The sequence below is a fragment of the Lytechinus pictus genome, chromosome 5 (genome assembly GCF_037042905.1).
Source record: "Lytechinus pictus isolate F3 Inbred chromosome 5, Lp3.0, whole genome shotgun sequence".
Classification (NCBI taxonomy): Eukaryota; Metazoa; Echinodermata; class Echinoidea; order Temnopleuroida; family Toxopneustidae; genus Lytechinus; species Lytechinus pictus.
The window spans coordinates 49,569,057-49,589,042 of NC_087249.1; the positions used below are offsets into that span (position 1 = coordinate 49,569,057).

At 36.8% G+C, this 19,986-nt stretch overlaps 1 protein-coding gene across 3 annotated transcripts; it reads right to left on the reverse strand.

The window, feature by feature from the left end:
- Positions 1 to 286: 286 nt before the first annotated feature.
- Positions 287 to 18,193, reverse strand: LOC129261147 (acid-sensing ion channel 1C-like). Of its 3 annotated transcripts, none has more exons than XM_054899203.2 (11): positions 17,801 to 18,193; positions 15,406 to 15,686; positions 14,491 to 14,658; positions 12,416 to 12,577; positions 11,343 to 11,473; positions 9,421 to 9,611; positions 8,722 to 8,866; positions 7,186 to 7,242; positions 3,521 to 3,668; positions 2,441 to 2,532; positions 287 to 1,737 (listed from the first exon to the last, which is right to left on the reverse strand). In XM_054899203.2, the coding sequence occupies exons 2-11, from the start codon at positions 15,675 to 15,677 to the stop codon at positions 1,625 to 1,627; spliced, it is 1,479 nt and encodes a 492-aa protein (XP_054755178.2). In that variant the 5' UTR covers positions 15,678 to 15,686; positions 17,801 to 18,193; the 3' UTR covers positions 287 to 1,624. The 3 variants fall into 3 exon arrangements, with proteins under 3 accessions (XP_054755178.2, XP_054755179.2, XP_063955216.1); XM_054899204.2 differs by having other exon boundaries at positions 15,406 to 15,681; positions 17,801 to 18,052; XM_064099146.1 differs by having other exon boundaries at positions 17,797 to 17,866.
- Positions 18,194 to 19,986: the final 1,793 nt, after the last annotated feature.

Genomic DNA, 19,986 nt, shown 5'->3' on the forward strand with positions numbered 1-19,986 from the left:
GGGACAAGTGTAGTTTGATTTTTTTTGTGATTTGTTTTTCTAAAAAAAAAAAGTTGCTGAAAGATTGGCGGCAAGAGAACATGATATCACCTAAATGGCCATTTGTCTCTTTCAAGAGTTTTTAATATATCAAGTACATTTCATGGAATGGAATTTATGTGTATTTTTTATTTTGGATTTGTTTAGAGTAACAAATGGTAATATCCAGTAGAATCATCAATTGAAGAGCAATGGCTATTTGAGTTGCATCTTGATATAAAATAAAAATGATATAATACTTCAGAGATTCAATGTTACATGATTTATTCATTATTTGACAAAAACAAGTGATCAATGCTGTCAATGAATAAAGCCCAATCACAAAATAATTGTAGTAATCGGTTTGAGATAGTAAAAGAAAAGCATATACATTCTATACGCAAATCCTGTCAATCGTGTTCCCAAGGTGGGAATACAAGATTTTTGTATTCATTACTAATTCATCGTAATAAAACTTTTGTAGACAAATATATTAAAGATAGCCTTAATGATGTTTGACCTTGCCGGAAATGCCGCTTAAAAGTGGCATTAGGTTTCCATTTGCCATTGAATGAGTAAATGAAAGCAACAACTGATGAAACAGATAAACATAAAAACAAAAGAACTAATTGATAAACAAATACACGGACAATTGAGATCCCTTACAAAAAGCCTTTAAGGCCTCAAGGCAGTATGATTTGTGCATAATTATTCACGAATCACGATAATGATATTTACAGAAATCAGTACGACGCTTATAGCATAGTAGGTTAGATTGTCTGCGAGAACGTCAAAACACAAAAGAAAAAGAAGATTCCATACTCAAAAGCATCTAAAGTCAAGTAATGTATATATATTTATATCAAATGGTCGACTATCAAACACTTTGGTACCATATAAATAAAATTATACATCACAGATTTATTGCCGAGATGTTTTACTCAGCCACACGAAATACAATTTTACTACAAAAATATAAATGTCCTCTGGATTTCATTTATAGGAAGAAGAATGAACAGACTCCGCCCCGATCTGCAAAAGTGAAGTAGGTCTACAACTTCTCCATGATACTTAATGACAGCACACATTCATCCTCAGTAGATAGTCTAATGCCCGAGATAATATTTTACACACAGTAGTAGAAACATATTAATACCAGTCAAGAAGTTTCGAGCATCGTACCCAAGTATATACTTTTTTAATTAAGTTACCGAGGTTTTGAACAGAAAAATCATGTCCAAGTTGTCTTAGATGGATTGCAAATGTATACCATCCAAGTTTAACCATCATCCAGCACATTTTTTTTTTCTATTTATTGATGTACCGTATTTAATAAAGCTGTACCATCACTATGGAGAAATCAAGAGATCTTTAAAATTGAAAGGCAAAATTACATTACACACTTCATTTAAAAAGACGAAAATACCAACGGACCTAATATAGATCCCTGTGGGACGCCCGAGTTCATATTTCAACATTTACTGGAGCAATTGAATGTAAAATAATATATCCTTACTGTTGAACACGATTCCAACCTTAGCTTGTCTTTCCTATCAATATCATAAATCATAAGCTTTGCAAGAATGACACTGCATGGATAAACTGTTCAAGGGGTTCTCCTTGTGTAAATGTATGTCGAGTGACCGAAGAGATCGAGGATTTCAAAGAAGGTGAGGATACTCCCACCAAGCCAAAGACCAAGGGATCCTCCGATGTCACCTGTTGGGTGCATAGAAATTAGAATAAAGAAAAGTTACATCAACACATTCGGGGAAAAAAAACGAATTTGCATTTGAAGCATCCTTTATCTCACTTTTATTCTTCATATTGAATGATTTTTTTCTATGTTATAGTTTAGGAATGTGAGATTGGTAACTAAAACATTTGTCTCTCGGAGTGAGAAATGTACCAATGCGCGTCAAAAGAAGCGATTTCAAAGTTTTCGTTGCTCTGTATGGGTAATTTCTTGACCAAACCATAAGATGTGGTGGCTTCAATCTCAGGGTGCCGTATTCTGAACTTAGATCACGCTTTTATGGAGTGCCAATTGTCAACCCATTACCAGGTAAAAATTATTCCAATCCTGCAATAAAAAATTGTCAAAAATTATTATGCCGTGAAATTAGGATTGGAAAATATGAAAGGTAAATGAATTTTATTTAATTTATCATCTTTGCCATGAAGTATCCATCCTCACTCCAGACAACGTCTGGATCATGTGGTAAAGAAGTTGGTTGACTTGAAGTCACCCTCGGAACAGCACTTACATGTATTTAGTTCCTCCCCAACGACAAACTATTAGAGGAAATAAAATTATCTATGAGTCTTAGCAACACTGCATCTACAGATCTATATCGATTTGAGTATATCCAAGCATTTCTACCCTTAATCTATATTATTGAAGATAATGATTTGAACTTACAGAGCAAGCTGAAGAAGGTATAGTCCTTTTGTTGGACCCGTTTTACCACATTCATCTCTCGAAAGTAAAAGGTGAGACGGCAAATATTTTGTCTGAAAAAATATTAACATTGAGGATTAAGAGTATAATATTAGTATATCGGTTGGAAATTTGCTGGTAGTATGGAAGCTTTCAAAGCTAATTGCCTTGGTCTGCAATGATCATACAGCAATATGTATCTACGGGACTGTGGAGGATGGGGTCGACAGGACTTTTCGATTTGGCTAATAAGGATATTACAAGGGATCAAGACTATCCGATATGTCGATGGCTGTGTCTGCAAGGGATAACTAACGACCCCCCCCCCCCCCCCCGAAGAAAATACTACCAATAATAATAAATGAATGAATAGGTAAAACCTAAACAAATAATTTAACAGAAAAAAAAAAAAAAAAAAATTATAACAGTAATAATAATAAAACATCTAAAATTTCCTTCTCTGGGCTATATGGCATCACCATCGGTTAAACGTTGGATCTGGACGATCCATGGAATCAAGGGCCATAGTGAACACTGGAACGCTTTAACCCTGTTCTACATGCAGATGTCAAGACCGCTCAAAGACGGAAAGAAATCTCGAAGCTGGCCAATAGTAATCAAAAGATATTTCAATGATCTCCAGCGTCCTTTACCGTGTTTACGGTTTACTAGTGATCTTTCATTGGTATTCATGGTATCCCCTTCTATTTTCAATAGTATACTTAAAAAAAGTTTGAGTGGGAATTCATTAAGACGCTCTTTCAATTTTCATTCACCAGTCTTTCATCGACCCCCCCCCCCTCCTTATGAACATGCATTATGAATACTCGCGGGTCTTACTACTGTAGTATTCCCCCCCCCCAAAAAAAAAAATAACCAGCTGCAGAAAAGACCACTACAGAGCGGATAGAATGTCGATTATCTTTCACTAGGCCTATTCCTTCAAGGTGGTTAAGAGCATTTCCTCTATTCTAAGAGAATGCTAAAAGATCTTGAAAATTCTTATTTTCAGAGGTCTTTTTTAGGTCTCCGTTCTTTGGAATACGGGTAGGCCTACATTACCTGAAGTATTCTGCTGTTTCGTTGTAAAGAGAAGCCAGTGGTTCCGAGAAGAAATTTGCTGGATAGGCTGCTTGCGATAATGTTGTCACATAATTCCGTGTCGAGCATGGCGGGGTACAATTACAACTTACGTTATTAACAAAGTCCCCTGGAAATAACCAATAAACATTCAATAAAATGTTGTGATATATACCCTTAACTGATCCATCTTTATCGATCACAATGAAGTTTCATTACAATATACGTGTGCCATTGACAGGGCGTAATTCATCAACAACACATACATGCAACATAATAATGATAATAGCATATAAAGATACATGCATAATATAGAAAAGGAATAAAACTTTTATTAAAGACTTCAAAAGAATAGGACTACATTAGAATTTAACGTTGTCGTAATCTAGAATATGAATCGTCCTCAAGAGAACTAAACAGTATAGATTGAAGTAAGTTGCACATTGTAGAAACTGTAGGAGATATTAACGAGAATTATAGATTTAGGACATTTTGTCTTTTGTAGTGATCGTGAATTAGACAAGAAAAATAAGGCCAAAATTTATTATGAGATTACCAAACTGGTGACAATAGGGTGCGCCTTATATCGGTTGCAGTGAATAGGCCGAATTCGCAATGCATCATGGGAAATCTGATTGCTGATTTCCTTAATTTTACCATGGACTCTTTCGTCTACACTGTTGATGATGATTTTGAAACTATATTGCCTTCGTCAGAGTACTTTACTATTGACAAATTTAAAAATGGCTTTGTTAATGACAATTCATTTTCGTTGTTTCATATGAATATTCGTAGTATTAATAAAAACTTTGATCACTTGAACATTTTATTGCAAGAATTGGTTACCAAATTTTCAGTTGTAGGCCTCTCTGAAACATGGCTCTCAGATAATAGTAACCTTTATTCTCTTCCTGGCTATCACAATCCAGTCGTCAACTGCAGGCACAACAAAACTGGCGGTGGAGTAGCATTGTTTATCTCCTCAACCTTAGAATACCGTGTTACACCTGATCTGAATATAATGAATCAGTCTCTTGAAACAGTTTTGGTTGAAGTGGTTATCCCTGGACAAAGTAATTTTATTGTTGGTGTTGTTTACAGACCACCCCAAAGTAGTGTTGAGAATTTTACAGATGAGCTACAAGATCTGCTGTCAAATCCTGTACTTAATAGCAAGAGGGTTTGCTTGTTAGGTGATTTCAATATAAACCTTATGCAGTATGGTTCCAGTGCATCAGTGAATAGTTTTTTAGATGCTCTTGCTTCTTTTAATCTTGTCCCGCTTATCAATAGACCTACGCGTGTAACCGAAAATACTTCAACATTAATAGACAACATTTTCTCTGTAGTTCAACCGTCAATAAAATCATCTATCTTAATTTCTGATATTTCAGATCACTTTCAGTAATTGCTTCTTTTCCATTAAGTATAAACAAGGCAAACGCCAAGCGTTGTCTCGCCTGCATATTGCAGTCATGAAGAGAATGCATGTCAAAACTACATGTATGCTATATGACTTAGATGGACCTCTGTTACGAGTTTGGCGATCCCACCTCGAAGCTATAGAAAGTTATTGTGTGTACAACACAGCAGTGCCAGTCATGGAAAGTTCATTGACCTTTGACCTTAATCAAATTCAACTCACATTCGAACTTGACCTGCACCTTCAAGAGATGGACCTCTTGTTTGAATTTGGCAATCCTACCTCGAAGATATAAAAAGTTATTATGTGTACAATAATGCACAGTGCCAGTCATGGAAAGTTCATTGACCTTTGACCTTAATCAAATTCCACTCACATTTGAACTTGGCCTGCACCTTCAAGAGATGGGCCTCTGTTATGAATTTGGCGATCTCACCTCGAAGCTATAGAAAGTTATTGTGTGTACAACACAGCACAGTGCCAGTCATGGAAAGTTCATTGACCTTTGACCTTATTCAAATTCGACTCCAGTGCCCCAAACTTAGAACTTTGGCCTATTCGCTGCAACCCATAGATGGCGAACCATAATTGTGAATCCACCGAATTAATTGCTCCGGGCTAAATAGAGTAACGAAATGATGACGTCAGTTGCCACGGTGTCATGGTGGTCTGGTTCTAAACAAATGAACCCGGAGCGTGTTTGTCATATGAGAAAATGGCTGCTAACAGAATTTCACCGCTTGCAACCTCAGAATGATGGTAATTTTTGCAAATACAAATGTGTATAGAAGATCGTCCGTTGCGACTCTCTTTATAACCAGCCGGTTCGTTGTCATGACAGTGACGTCACACTTCGGTACTCTATTTCGTCTCAGATTTAGGGTAAGGGTTGCAATATGGTTTTGTTAGGTTTAGGGTAGGGTATAGTGTGAAATCCAGGGTTGAAGTTGGTCATTGGATTAGTGTGTGGAATTTAGAGCGGAGCAATTGTCGCTGGAGCTTAATATCCGTTCAAACTTCCATAAATATCTAGTTGTAAAAATACGACATAATATGCCATGTAATATGTCTTAACAAGTTCAAGAGATTTCTGAATAAAGAATGGAGAAAACTGTAAATTATAAGTAAGAAAAATTAACATAATAATAGTAAAAAGCGATTGACTGCTAATTGAATTTAGATAAATAAATGATAAGTAAACAAAGAGAAATATTTGCATATACTGTACTAGGGTCTACCAAAACAAAAAAGAATACCTCGTAAAACAGTTATTTACAACTAGAAGATTTAAAGTCCGAAATCTGAAGAAAAAAAAAAAAGATAAAAAATGGAACGCCTCTGGCAGTCTCGCCTGCATTACGCGATTTGATATAGCAGAAGTGCTGACTTTGAAAGCAGATATTGAATAATTATTCACAAAAGAAAACACTAATATGATAATGAAATATTGTCTATCGACCCAAAATGACATTTGACCATCATCATGTGACCTAAGACGTGTGCAAAACAATCATTCATACTTGATCACCCTTATGCCTATCTTTCATGAGCTAGATCCATAAACTTTCTAAGTTATGAATGATGCCAATTCAACTAAATAATACTCCCAACACGGCCAGAGTTCATTGACCTTGAATGACCTTTGATCTTGGTTGTGTGATCTGAAACTCGCACATGATATCCAGGGATACATGGTTGCTCTTATGTCCAAGTTTCATGAACTAGATCTATAAACTTTTAAAGTTATGATGACAATTCCATAAATACCCCCAACATGATCAGAGTTCGTTGACCCTAAGTGACCTTTTGCCTCTATCATGTGTCCTGAAACTCAGGCAGGATCTTTAGTGATACACCATTACCCTTATGTCTAAGTTTCATGAACTAGGTCCATAAACTTTCTTAGTTATGACGACATTTCAAAAACTTGACCTTAGTTAAGATTTCGATATAGATTCCCCCAACATGGTCTAAGTTCATTTACCCTAAATGACCTTTGACATTGGTCATGTGACCTGAAGCTCAGGCAGGATGTTAAGTAATACTTGATTACCCTTTTTTTCAAGTTTCATGAACTAGGTTTATATACTTTCTAAGTGATGACATTTCAAAAACTTAACATTGGTTAAAATTTCATTCTTAACGACGCCGCCGTCGCCGTCGGAAAAGCGGCACCTATATTCTCGCTCTGCTATGCAGGCGAGACAAAAATGATTATAGTTACCTAGTACTGGGTTAATGCAAGTAAAAAATTGCCACGGAGAACAATCGGGTACATCACCTGCCAAAAAAACAAAGAAATCATAAAATTAGAGCAACATAATCTATAGTTCGAGGGTGTAGGCTGGTTTGAGCGTGGGGAAGTGCACATCCTTGGGGGTTGAACTAGAGCTTGGAAAATCAACTGTAGAAAGCAGAAGAAGGGGTACAAATTTCGTTTTGCTTGACAGTGTCGGAACTCTTCTGCCTCAGCGGGAGGGTGCACGTGCACCCCCAGCCTACGCCCTTGTCAGTTCAAACGAAGCTTTTGCCATTTTTATAATCATAATTCTTATTGATGTCAGCTGTTATAAACTGTTCTCCCAGTGGTCCCTGCACAAGATGTTATTATCACCTTTTTCATTTTAAAACGTCGAGTGCCTGACAAAAAGGCAGCAAAACTTGAGGCCCCGAGACGGGCGCTCTACCACTGAGCCATCATGCTCGATCATCTACCAGAATCAATTAATCTTCGAGGCTGTTGCCAACTTTCATTCATTTCACCCCAAAACAGATTTATCTGGATAAAAATATCGAGGTAAATGGAAAATGAACGGTGCAGACCCCATCCTTTTTTTCAGATTAATTCGTCAATTCGTCTATCATAATTTGGTCTACCACCAGTTCGTCTACTATCCACATGGTCTAATTGTTATTAGGTTCACTCACCATTTCGTCTAATTACCATTTGGTCCAATCGCCATTTAGTCCTTGAAACTTTGGGGGGAAAGATCCTTTGCTCATGCGTGCCCCATATTATGGAACAGACTTCTTGAAGACATCAAACATTGTATCTCTGTTGAGTCTTTCAAAAATGTTCTTAAAATCTTTCTTTTTACTTCTTAATTTCTTTTATGCGCCTTGATTTGGCGCTTTATAAGTCACATGTATTACTCTTATTATACCATTTGGTCTGGAACATAAAATGGAAATTAGACCAACCGGTTATGAGACGAAATGGTCGAGCTGGTGATTAGACAAAATGATGATTGGACCAAATGGTTATTAGACCAAATGGTTGTTAGACGAAATGCTGATTGACGGAATAGCATTAGACTAGAAGGTAGACCATGTGATGAGTGGACGAATTGGCAATTTGCCTTTAAAAGTGACCCTGCCTGAAGTCTTACTTGGGAGGTTTTCACTCGGCGATGTACTAAGGGTTTAATAACAGAGTAAGTGTATTGTCAAATGCCCTTCCTGACAAAGAACAACCAAGAAGTCTTTGTCGGAAATTGGGGCAACTTAAGTTCTAGAGCAGACGAAAAATGATGTCGTTCATCAAAGACCAAGGACTAAACCCCTATTTTAATTCACCAATTTTCGACAAAGACTTCTTCGCTGTGCTTCGTCATGACAGACATTTGACAATACATGTTCTCTGTTCTCGAATCCTCCGTACGTCGCCGAGCAAAAGCTCCCTATTCACTTGAGCAGACCAATTCTTTTTGTGGATTAAGACAAAACACTGTATGATTATTATAATCTAAGATGAAATTACCGGGAAAATGCAGGACTTTACAACCACACCGAGATGCCAGGAAGCTCCCGACACATTCTATCTTGCACTCCAATCCACCATAGTAGTCGAAATGATTTAGGGTTTTGTTTTCACATTCACCATAAACAGGAGGCAAATAAACGTTCTGCAAAAGAAGCAGAAAATATATATTATTGTGGATTATTGTCCGAGTGGAAATCAATCTTACCAATATTATTCTTCATATCAATTATTTGTCAGTACTAGTTCTTTATCCCTTTGTTATTTTGCCCCCCCCCCCTCCCCCTTGAGCATCTCTAACGAGATGGATATGGTGCCTATAAATTACATATAGGCCCTTTATCATTATTATCATATTGTTTACATGTATACATGCAAAGAATAACACAAAGAAAGTAAGGACTTGTACATCATGTACACATTTGTATAGACCAACGTGCAGCAAATACAAACTGTTGACATACACAATGTAAATACACCTTTTATTTGTAAATAATTGGATTTAAGTATAAGTTTTCATAATTACAATTATCATCACCTTTATAATAATGATAATAATAATAATGATGATGATAATGATGGTAATGAATTATGATAATAATAAAAAAAATAATAAATTATTATCATTATTGTACTTATATTACTATTATTTCTATAATTATCATTAATATTATTAATATTATTGATAATAACCCTCACCTCCTCGAGATCTAGTCCAACCAATGTCGAAGTCCCAGGAGCTACTGAAAACCCTATATCTTCCATGAAAGGCTGGGTTCCGCGAGGGTATACTGCAACATGCAGTCCCGCTGCCATGTAAGACCATGGGTCGTAGAAATATTCATCCTGATGGATATTGACCGATATTAATAACCCAGCTGTTGCCCTGCCTTTAAGAAAAAGAAGAAAATTAGGAAAAATTATCCTGTGAACTGGTGAGGAAAGCAAAAATCTCGTGCCATACTTACCGTGTTTACACGCTGCCCCTGCTTGCGGTGCAGACCCGCGAGACGGTGCACACTCGGCTCGTGGATTATCATGCGTTGCGTTTACACGCTGTCCCAGCTCGCGGGACAAAAATTAAGATCAGTGGATAAAATCATAGAGCTATTACAGATAGCCCGGGGGGGGGGGCACTCGACCAAAAAAGTAGTAGGTGTGTGTCGCGGGCGAGACAAAAAACGGGGGCCTTGGAGCGGGCTTATTGTAAAAAGGAGGGTCCTCGGAACGGGCTTCGGAACTACAAATGTTTGTGAAAACGGGGGTCCTTGGAACGGGTCGCCTGCGTGTGAGTGTGTATGCATCCCTATGGAACGTGCATGCAGCTAGCCCGGCGGTACGGGCGCCGGGTGCGCTAGCGCAGAGGCGATGGTCGGACAGCGGTCTGCGGCCGCTTTTCACCAAAATTGCGGCTCATTGTAGCAGATCAATACGACCGGAACGGCGTAACGGAAAATATGCGAAGCTTCGGAGCGGATTTCTTTCTTCTTTTTTCTCGATAAGAAGAAAATGCTATGCTTTGGAGCGGCTTTCTTTAATTGTTCTTTTATCTCAATAAGACAGAAATGCTATGCCTTGGAACGGAAATTTGAGTGTAAAAATGGGGGTCCCCTCCGCGGCACATACCCACTATGCATTATATACTGAGTGCCCACCCCCCCCCCCCTCCAGGACAGATAGCTCCATGATAAAATTTACGTCATGAAACGCGCAGTAATTACCGCGACAGACTTGACTTCGTGTTTACACGGATAAAAATGTCCGTGTCTGCACCGGCTCGCGGGTCTGATCCTACTATTTTGGCGAAGCAAATTTGCCGTGCCTGACCCGTGAGCCCGGCGGGGCAATATAATCTCGTTTCCATGCACGCATTAAAAAGGCGAGTCTGTACCACTGAACTGGAAATACGTATGACCAGTTCAGTGGTCTGCACCGGCTCTCGGATCTGCACCACCAGCCGGTGCAGCGTGTGAACACGGTATATGATCATCGCATTTCATCTTGCACAAGTCGACCTACCATAATTCGTTGTAAGCGAAACATGTGCTCTTTACCTATAAGTAGAATTTCACAAAAGTCCAGCAATTTTTTTGTCCCAATAAATTCAACTTTGGCATTTTACTCTCCTTTCTGTTTCCCATAATTTCCAATTTCCCACTGTTTCTTTTTTATTCTTAAAAAATATATATAGGCCTAAAGGCGCCTTCTGCCCCCTAAGCAACCCCCAAGAAATAAATATATATATAATACATTGAATAGCTCTCAAAGTAGAAGGGGCACGAGCCTGTTGCCTCCGCCCACCTTGTATTCACCACTGACTTTTTTATTAATAGGAATAAATGTGATGCAATCACACTATCGATCTTTTTATTCATCAAATAATGAACTTAAACTATCAATTAATTTGATACCTGATTTTTGTACTCTTTTCAGCTTTCATTCGTCAGATAAGCAATCAAAATTTACTCAAACATGCGTTACATCTTGAATAAAACAGAACATTAATTGATAAGCGGTGTCTTACTAAATATATGGTAAATAAATTGTTCTATTCTAAAAAAAAAATTATTTAACCTGCACCCCGGCCCTGCCAACAAGACAATCAATAGACCGAATGATACCTGATGCTTCTAACTGGAGACCTTCTAAACCATTATCAGCATCATTGAAGATGAAGCAAGGGCCCCAGTCAGTCATTTTTAACGAGAAGTATTTGGTTGTCGGATATACGGGGAATCTATTCCAAAAGACCCTGAAATGAAAAAAAATGGGGGAAAAATATTTAAAAACTTTAAAAAAAACTTCGTATAAAAATTCCTTGGTGAGATCTAAAGTTACTTAAATGACAATAGGAAGTTTACGATTCTACGACGCACGACAAAAAAATTCAAGAACATTGAAAATGTTTTGTCAAACGCCTTTCATGACAAAGAACAGCAAAGTAGTCATTGTAGAAAATTCATGAACCAAAAACAGCAATTTCGTCCTGGGCTCTGGACAAACGGAATATTTGTGAGTTTTCCTCAGCCTTGAAACTTAGGATGTAACTGCTGTTCTGGTTCACCAATTTCTGACAAAGACCTCCCAGCTGTTCATTGTTATTTAACGGACATTTTTAATACATTTACTGTGTTCTATAATTCGTTCTGCGTGGCTGTGTGAAAACTCGCTATTCTTGACACATCAGACAAACCTAATTCATGGGTAATCGCAACATAGTTATGCCTTTGTATTTTTTCTGGGCAGGACGGGAAAAATGTTCAGAAAATTCCGATTAACATTTTCATTTATTTTTGGCGCCAGAGACTTTTTGATTGATAAACTTGGTTTTTTTATGAACAACGGCTTGCGATAAACGCCCCCTCTCCATTCAAGAGTGGGTCGTGTGGTCCAGTGGTTAGAGCATTGGACTCATAATCGCAAGGTTGTGAGTTCGAATCCCCACTCTGCCATTGTCTCCATTTTGATAAAAAGGCCCAAGATTAATATCTGTCGTCTATAAGCATGTATAAGGTCAGCCACTATGACTGATTAACCTAGACGTAAAACATGTAAAATGTTGGTTATATACCAGCTTGCCGTTTACCATGCAGCAAAATGCTGTCCTGCCTATAGTTCCTACACGGGAGTTACCATAAACAGAAACGGAAAAAGAGAAGAACATCCCTATACTAAATTCGATCACGATACTCACTCTAGGATAGATTGTTCTAAAATATGTGAAGTATTGAAGAGCAGATCATTGAAACTACCGGAGGACAGTGTGTCGTAATACTGCGAGACGTTCATCGTGGTCGGATTCACGAAAGTATCAGTCAAAAATCTGCCGTATTCTGTTCCATTCACAGCTGATGCCCTGCGAAGATCAATTTATCCAAATTAATGATAGAGTTGTAAACAATATAATCAATCGATTATTGCTATTTATTGATATACATGTATATAACGCTTTCTTCATTTTGCACAAAATTATTGTTCATGATCCATTGTGAAGATCGTGATCTTTTGCTAAAAGGGGAATCCAGCCTTGGTCACAAAATGTCGTGTTCGAAAGGAGAAAGATAAATAAACAGAATAGTGAGAGTTTGGAAGAAATCGGACAAGTATTAAGAAAGTTATGGCTGCTTTAAAATTGAAATGTAGATATCAAATTGGTAATTGGGTAAGTAAATTATGACAACGGGCAAGGACAACGTTCCCATAGGCCATGTACTTTTTTATCAGGAATTGTGATTTTCTCCTAAGCACCCATTCCCCTGAGGAAGTAATCTAAATATAACCCAGGTAGTATATTGTTTTATGTCCTCATGAAAGAAAAATATAATTTGAAGTAAAACTTTTGAAAAAAAAAGAAGACATTTTATATATTGGAGTACATGGAAGAGTAGCCCTTGCCTTATATTACTATGGCATCGCATATCCGTCCAATAAAAGTCTCCATGGGTATTATAGTGTTTACCAATGTAACAACCTTTTAAAATTCACAATTTTTTAATTGTTTGTCCAATATTGTTCAAATTTTCACGACTCAACTGGTCTGATTTTGCTTTTTCCTCTCCTCTAGAACAGGGGTGTGAGAGTTCAGATTTTTATCTGATTTCAGATTTTTTTTGTTTATATTTTCAGCTTAATTTCAGCTTATTTTTGGCCTTCCTCTGTCCAAAAAGTATGGGAGCTGTTTCTATTTCAGACTTTTTCAACACTTCAGCTTTTTTCAGATCTTTTTATTTGTGACCACTCACACCCCTGCTCTAGAAACAAGTTTTTATTTGGATGGGATTCCCCTTCATTTTTTCCATGATCTTCGTGATCTACACATGGATGTATAACTTCCATTTTTTTTTAAATAAAATCATGTCTACCTCACCCTCCCCTTCTCCTTCTCTCTCTCTCTCGCTCTCTCCCACTTTCGTCTCTTTCTCTCTCCCCTCCACACTTTCTCTTCTTCCCTCACAGATTATTAAATTTTCGTCATTGTTACTTAAATTTGCATAGAATGTGTCATTTGAAATACAGACAATGGTCAGATTAAAAGCTTATTTCTGAATGTTCACTCTGGGTCTTTAACCTCTGCATTCATCTACATGTATTATGTCCAACGGTTGAGGGCGTCCAACAAGAATAAATTATGTCCGGTAAAACGACATTTCTTTCACATTTATGTTTATTGCGAGGAATGTACTTTGGAAAATCATTCCAACATCGCTATGAGCGCGAATGAATTGTGAGTAGAGAATGGAATGATTTACTTATTTTAACACGAATATGTTTCTGGTAATTACTCTTAAGACGTTAAAATTTAACAATTAAGAATGAAGAAATCAAGAATTAATACATTGCAATTTCATTTGCAATCGCATTTAATCATAATGTTGGAAGGATTCATACAGCGCCAAAAACTTTTATTTCTGATTATGTCTAAGTGCTTTACATTATACTTATTATCACCCCGGTCTTCCGGTCCTGGCACAATCTTGTATGTACTTTCTCCACTCCCTGGGAAGCATTCCCACAAGAGTTCTAAGATTCCATCGCCAGGCATATACTTAGGCTTTCGCATCACCCCTGTTACCCATTTAACACCTGGGTGAAGAGTGGCAAAGTGTGTATTGACTCCTTGCCGCGGTGGGATTCGAACACACGCCCCACTTGTTACAAGGCAAGAGTCCGAACCGTTACACCACGACGCTTCCAGTGTTTAATTTGGAAACCCATTTGTAACGATTGTTGAATTTTGCCGTTAGGCAAAACACAACGCCATAACCTTACCTGTATCTATTGTAGCTGCATATGGCGACTGAGGGAAATTCTATAGAAGAGACTTGGTTGATGCTAACATCCACACTCTTGGGATGAGATGCAAAGTGCATTGACCTATCAACAACCTGATATAAACACACACCGAAGCCGCTTAGAACCAATAATGTCCACAGAAATCTGGAAAAGAGGAAAATTAAACACAAAATATATATCTTTTCACTTGTTATTTACTGTAACCAGTGATACTAGCTGATACCTGTCGTCACCAGTTGTGACCGGTTGTCACCAGTTCATACCAATCGTTACCAGTAGTCATCAGATGTATCAGTCGATACCAGTTGAAACCAGTTGTTACAATCTGTTAAAACCAGGCCATCTAACTTTATTAAATACTTAAAGCGGATGAGGATTTTATAATCATCAGATTAACTCATGAACGAAAGATACGACAAACTGCTACGCTTTCTCTTCCCGCTTTCTTCAAAACGTTTCTATGAAAGGAGACTTGCATGTGGTTAAAACGTTTCTATGTTCTATTTTTTTGAATTATGCCATGTTATATGAATAAAACTTCAATGCTCAGAGAAAGGCTGCTCCGCAGTGCGAAATGTTATATAAAGACCGATTATTACCATTTTATCACAATATGATTAACTATGGTGATCAAATATTTATCAAAAATTGATCACAATTAAAATCTAAGTTTTTGAAATCACCTCTCATTCTTTGGTGTTTTTTTTTGCGTTTTTAAAAAGACCAGGAGTCGATTTTTTTACTCATAAAAATGTTGAAAAGGGTCTTTAATAACACGCTTGCGTCCGGTAAGTACAGTAATTGGTCTGAATGTTGATGGGTCTTGTTGGGACAGCTACATCAAGTTCAGGAAATTCATTTATTAAAATAGACTGATCTTAATGTTCTTACCTGCGCCATCTAACCTCTCCTGCGTTGAATGCATATTTCAGCCCAGCCAAGCCTACCGAGTCGGGTACAGATTTGAAGACTACGGCTATCCATGAAACTCGGTCCCGGTATTTCGGGTAGTCGAAAGAGGTCGTAACCGCACCATCGCGTACCGTTCCGGAAACGGTAGTGACCGCGGTCTTGTGCGGCAACTCGTCAGCCTCTTGCGCGCTCTTGACCGTGATTCTTCGCGCGGAACCGCGATATGTATTCACCGTTTCAAGGTCATCCATGTTCCTGTTCTATAAAAAGGAAAAAAATGATAAACTGGAGATGATGAACAAGGGCATCACCTCTAACAAAAAAAAAAGGATAAATAATGAAAGATTCATACATTTTGGGATCCCTGCATTAGAACTTCATTAACAATGTTCAAAGCAGAAGGCGTAAGTATATAGGAATTATTTTTTACAGACATAAATAAATCCTTGTTAAGGTCTTAACCCCTAACATATTTGCGGCAGGTGTTGTCAATTTGCTCTGAAGCATATTAAACATCCATTTCAAATGCGGTTTGTAAATTTTATCATATAATATTATTACTATTATTGTATTCTTTTATCATTTTACTCTTACTATAATTGCGTCTTTATTATACTTTACCACCAAGGTAAATTCGGGGCACTTTGCCTTCTTCTCGTTAGTTACTTTATTATATACGTGTATAAGAAACCTTTTATTATTCAATCATCATCCAATGATAATTAATACATGCAATATTTTAAATATTTTTTTAAACCGTGAGAATAAAAGTTAGAACTCAATATACTTTTGCAATACTTTCGAAATTAATATTAATCTAATGCCCATTAACATGTAATTCTCCATCAGGACTTTAATGGCTAAATTATTTTGTTGATGACCAGGGCTTATTTTAGACACCCCAAGATATATAGTGTCTACATTTTTAATATTTTGTCCCATTTCTCCCTGATAGTCGCACCGATTTTTGTCTCAGTTCAACTCTATTTTCAACTACATGTATATATCTCACAATTATAGTTTTTAATGATTATTTTGCATAGAAACTACAACTTGAAAAATACTAAAATACCGTCAAATACCTTATTCTGAGCATATTGTCATTATAGTATTGTTATTGTTTAGCATAAACATAAAAGCTTCAGTTTTAAAATGATTGAATATAATAGTGCCGAAACGTGATTCCTATCCCATTTCACATCAGCGTGTCCTTCCTTTACCACATAATGAAATAAAATAACAAAATGTTCAAAATTAACTTTAATATACCAACAATCCGCATGATCAGTATAGTATCGTGTAACATTAATGGACGGTCGTTATGTGCATTTTCAGTTAACCGTTCAGAGGGCTATTGCCATAAATCTTGTTAAAGGAAAAGTTCACCCAAACAAAAACTTGATTTGAATAAAAAGAGAAAATCCAACAAACAACACTGAAAATTTCATCAAAATCGGATGTAAAAGAACTTTTAAGAAGTTTTGCTCAATTTCGAAAAAAAAAACAGTTATATGCGCATCCTGGTCGGTATGCAAATGATGAGACTGATAACGTCACCCACTATTTCATTTGTACTTTATTATATGACATATTCTAATTTTCTCCTCGTTGTCAAGTGAAAAAACGATTATTTCGTCCCTGAACATTTGGAAGTGTCATTGTTTAATACGATATGGTTCAGTCAAGTTAGTCCTTATTGTCAAATCTGTAAAAAATGAAATATTGTATCATTCAAACAATAAAAAACAAAATAAATAGTGAGGGACACCATCGACTGTCACATCTGCATGTCACTGAGTTGTGCATATCACTTATGTGAAAAATAAGCAAAACTTTAAATGTCATAACTTTTTTATTTTACATCCGATTTAGATGAAATTTGCAGAGTTATGTTGATTTTTCTTTATATCATATTAAAATCAACACTTTTCTGGGGAGGACTTCAATCAGTGAGTATCAATTGGCTATAAGCTATACTTATACACGCAATTATAATTGAAAGCCCGCGAACATAAACATGTAAACTGGCTAAAAGATGACATTATACATGTTATACATGATTGAAAAGCACTTTTCTCGTTAACACTGTTAATGGTATTGACAAAAGTTTCGAAGAAATTCTCGGGAAAGCATACTATTGCTTTGGCTTGGTTTGGTTTGTGAATCTTTATACAAATTAGTATAAATCAATTAACTGACGGAAATTCTTAGCATTCTAACATTTTGAATAACTGAAGATGTTAGAGTTAACTGAATATAGATTAAAACTGGTTTATTTAACCTAAAATTCAAGCTTCGGAAATAAAAAAAACCGAGTCAATTACAGTATACTGGCGTACGGAAACATCACACTTATCACATACAATATACCTACACCTTGGGATCTTTGGCGATACTCAGGCTTATCTAAACATCAGACAACGATCCTTAGCTACAACGCAAACAGAAGAACCCATATCAGGAAGAAATCATGGACGTCCAAATCATTGTCGAAACAACTTTCCCTTCTCAAATATGGTGGAAATTGGAATTTGTTTCCCTCTAAAAGTCTAATTATTCCAAAATTTAGAGAAGCAGGGGAAAACGCACGACGGTGCCGACTTTGCAATATGTACAACAGATCAATGCAGCTATTGAAAAATTGGTTCGTTCGCGCAGGTTGTTTGAAAGTCTTTATTTGCACACCGTTTTGTTTGGCAGGTAAAGAAGTGATCTGGCCGGAGGCGCAAAAGACATGAATTACTCCTACAAGACCATGAAGGCGTATAAAAAGATGACACAATGTGAAAAGAATGATAGACAGATAGCCACAAAGACATGAAAGAGACCAGTGATGAGGAAATCGGCTAGGTGTGGGGCGTATAGATGAAGGGGATAGCCTTTTTTGGCATACTGACATGACTGATGGTGGTGGTGGGGGGAGGGGCGGGTGCATCGCAACATTTTTACAAAGTGAGCGGGGTAGTTGTTTTGGTCAGAATTATAAACTTTAACAGTTTCATTTTTATGAAAATTAATCATTAAATCTAATGTTTCGTTCTTTGGCTAGTTTGCTTTGCTCGCTCGCAAATATTTTAACCCAACCCCACAAAATGTTTGGTTTATTTTAACCCTAGACCCTATTCAAATTTGATCTCAAAGTTGACAATTACCGTGAAAAATGGGCGTACTGAATTGTCATATATATTTGTAATTGTATATAACACCAATTTTAAATGGAGTATCTGAAATAATGAGAAGAAAAGGAAAAAGCAAGCATGAGAAGGACAAAAGTATATAGAGATGACGCAATTATGTTGTTCTCTAATTCCACTTGTTCTTTTCATCGAGCGGTTCTATCCAACAGGAGGTAACGTAGACACAACGGATCAGCAAACAATTCTTCTTGAACATGGCGAGGATACATACATCCCTTCTCACTACGTTTAATTTTCTCTTAAGGACGTTCCACAGTTAAAGTGAAATCCATGTCATTTTCACCAAACTTTGCACATAGATACTTTAGAACCTTAATATTCGAAATATGCAAAAATTAACATAGGTCCATGTGCTTGATTTTTTGCTATAGCGCTTCAAAGTTCACCCAAATTGATGTTCTTAAAAATTGCGCATTCAAAAGAATTTGGCATTTTTAGACCGCCCAAGATTACTACAATGAGTTTAAACCTCTATTACTCAGTCAAAATACATGAAAAAGTCATCAAATTTCGCAAGAGAGTTAATAATTGTATCGTTAGAATGGAGAATCTATTTATAGTGCTATTTGTTTGCAATTTTAAGTTTAACAGCTCTGTCAGTTCTTAAAAAAGGCGTAAACGATAACAAAATCCCAATCTGAAAAATTTTAAATTTCAGTAACAAACTACAAACGTACAATAAATGCTGCACTTTATTCAAAATCCATGTCATTTTCACCAAAATTTGCAGAGTTGTAGAGGAAGGTATACCTAAGAGGTACAAACATTGAAAAATAGGGGTTCATGTGCTTGTTTTTAAACTATCAGCATTTTTATTAGAGCAAATGTGCTTTTTAAAACACCAAAAATGCGCCGAATGCTTTGTATCTATGTGAAGAAAAAAATCAAAATCACTCTACCATTTATTCAAACTCGGAGTAATATCCGTGATTCTTGGCAGCAATGCAGAGTAAAGTATTTTGAAATTGTATAATTTTTTTTTTAATGGTCCATGGAATAATTCAATTTTTTAGCTTCATGAAATAACGCATCGGATCTGCAGTTAAAGTGCAGAAGATGAGAAAAATCAGCTCATACCCGCAGCTAATTAATCACTTGTTCATCCATTGTGACGTCAGCGCGCAGAGTGTAAACTATGCGCAGATCATAATGCGCACAAACATAACTGTGGAACGTCCTTAATCGCTAAATGAATTGGCCTATCACGATCACCGTTGCATGCGCATTTTGCTCACTAGACTGACTAGGAACCAATCAGAATTGCTCTTTCAAATTAGCGATTAATCGTAAACCTGTGTGTTACGTGGCCCTGGACATTTTAGCCAGCTTATGCCGACGTAATGTATTTCTATGGCAGCATGAC

What these genes read in the sequence shown, in the direction of transcription:
- LOC129261147 (XM_054899203.2), bottom strand. Translation starts at nt 15,677, where the DNA reads ATGGATGACCTTGAAACGGTGAATACATATCGCGGTTCCGCGCGAAGA. An exon ending in TGCAGCTACAATAGATACAG is followed by an intron (nt 12,578 to 14,490) that starts GTAAGGTTATGG and finishes TGATCTTCGCAG; the next exon opens with GGCATCAGCTGTGAATGGAA. An exon ending in TTGCATTAACCCAGTACTAG is followed by an intron (nt 3,669 to 7,185) that starts GTAACTATAATC and finishes GGTTATTTCCAG; the next exon opens with GGGACTTTGTTAATAACGTA.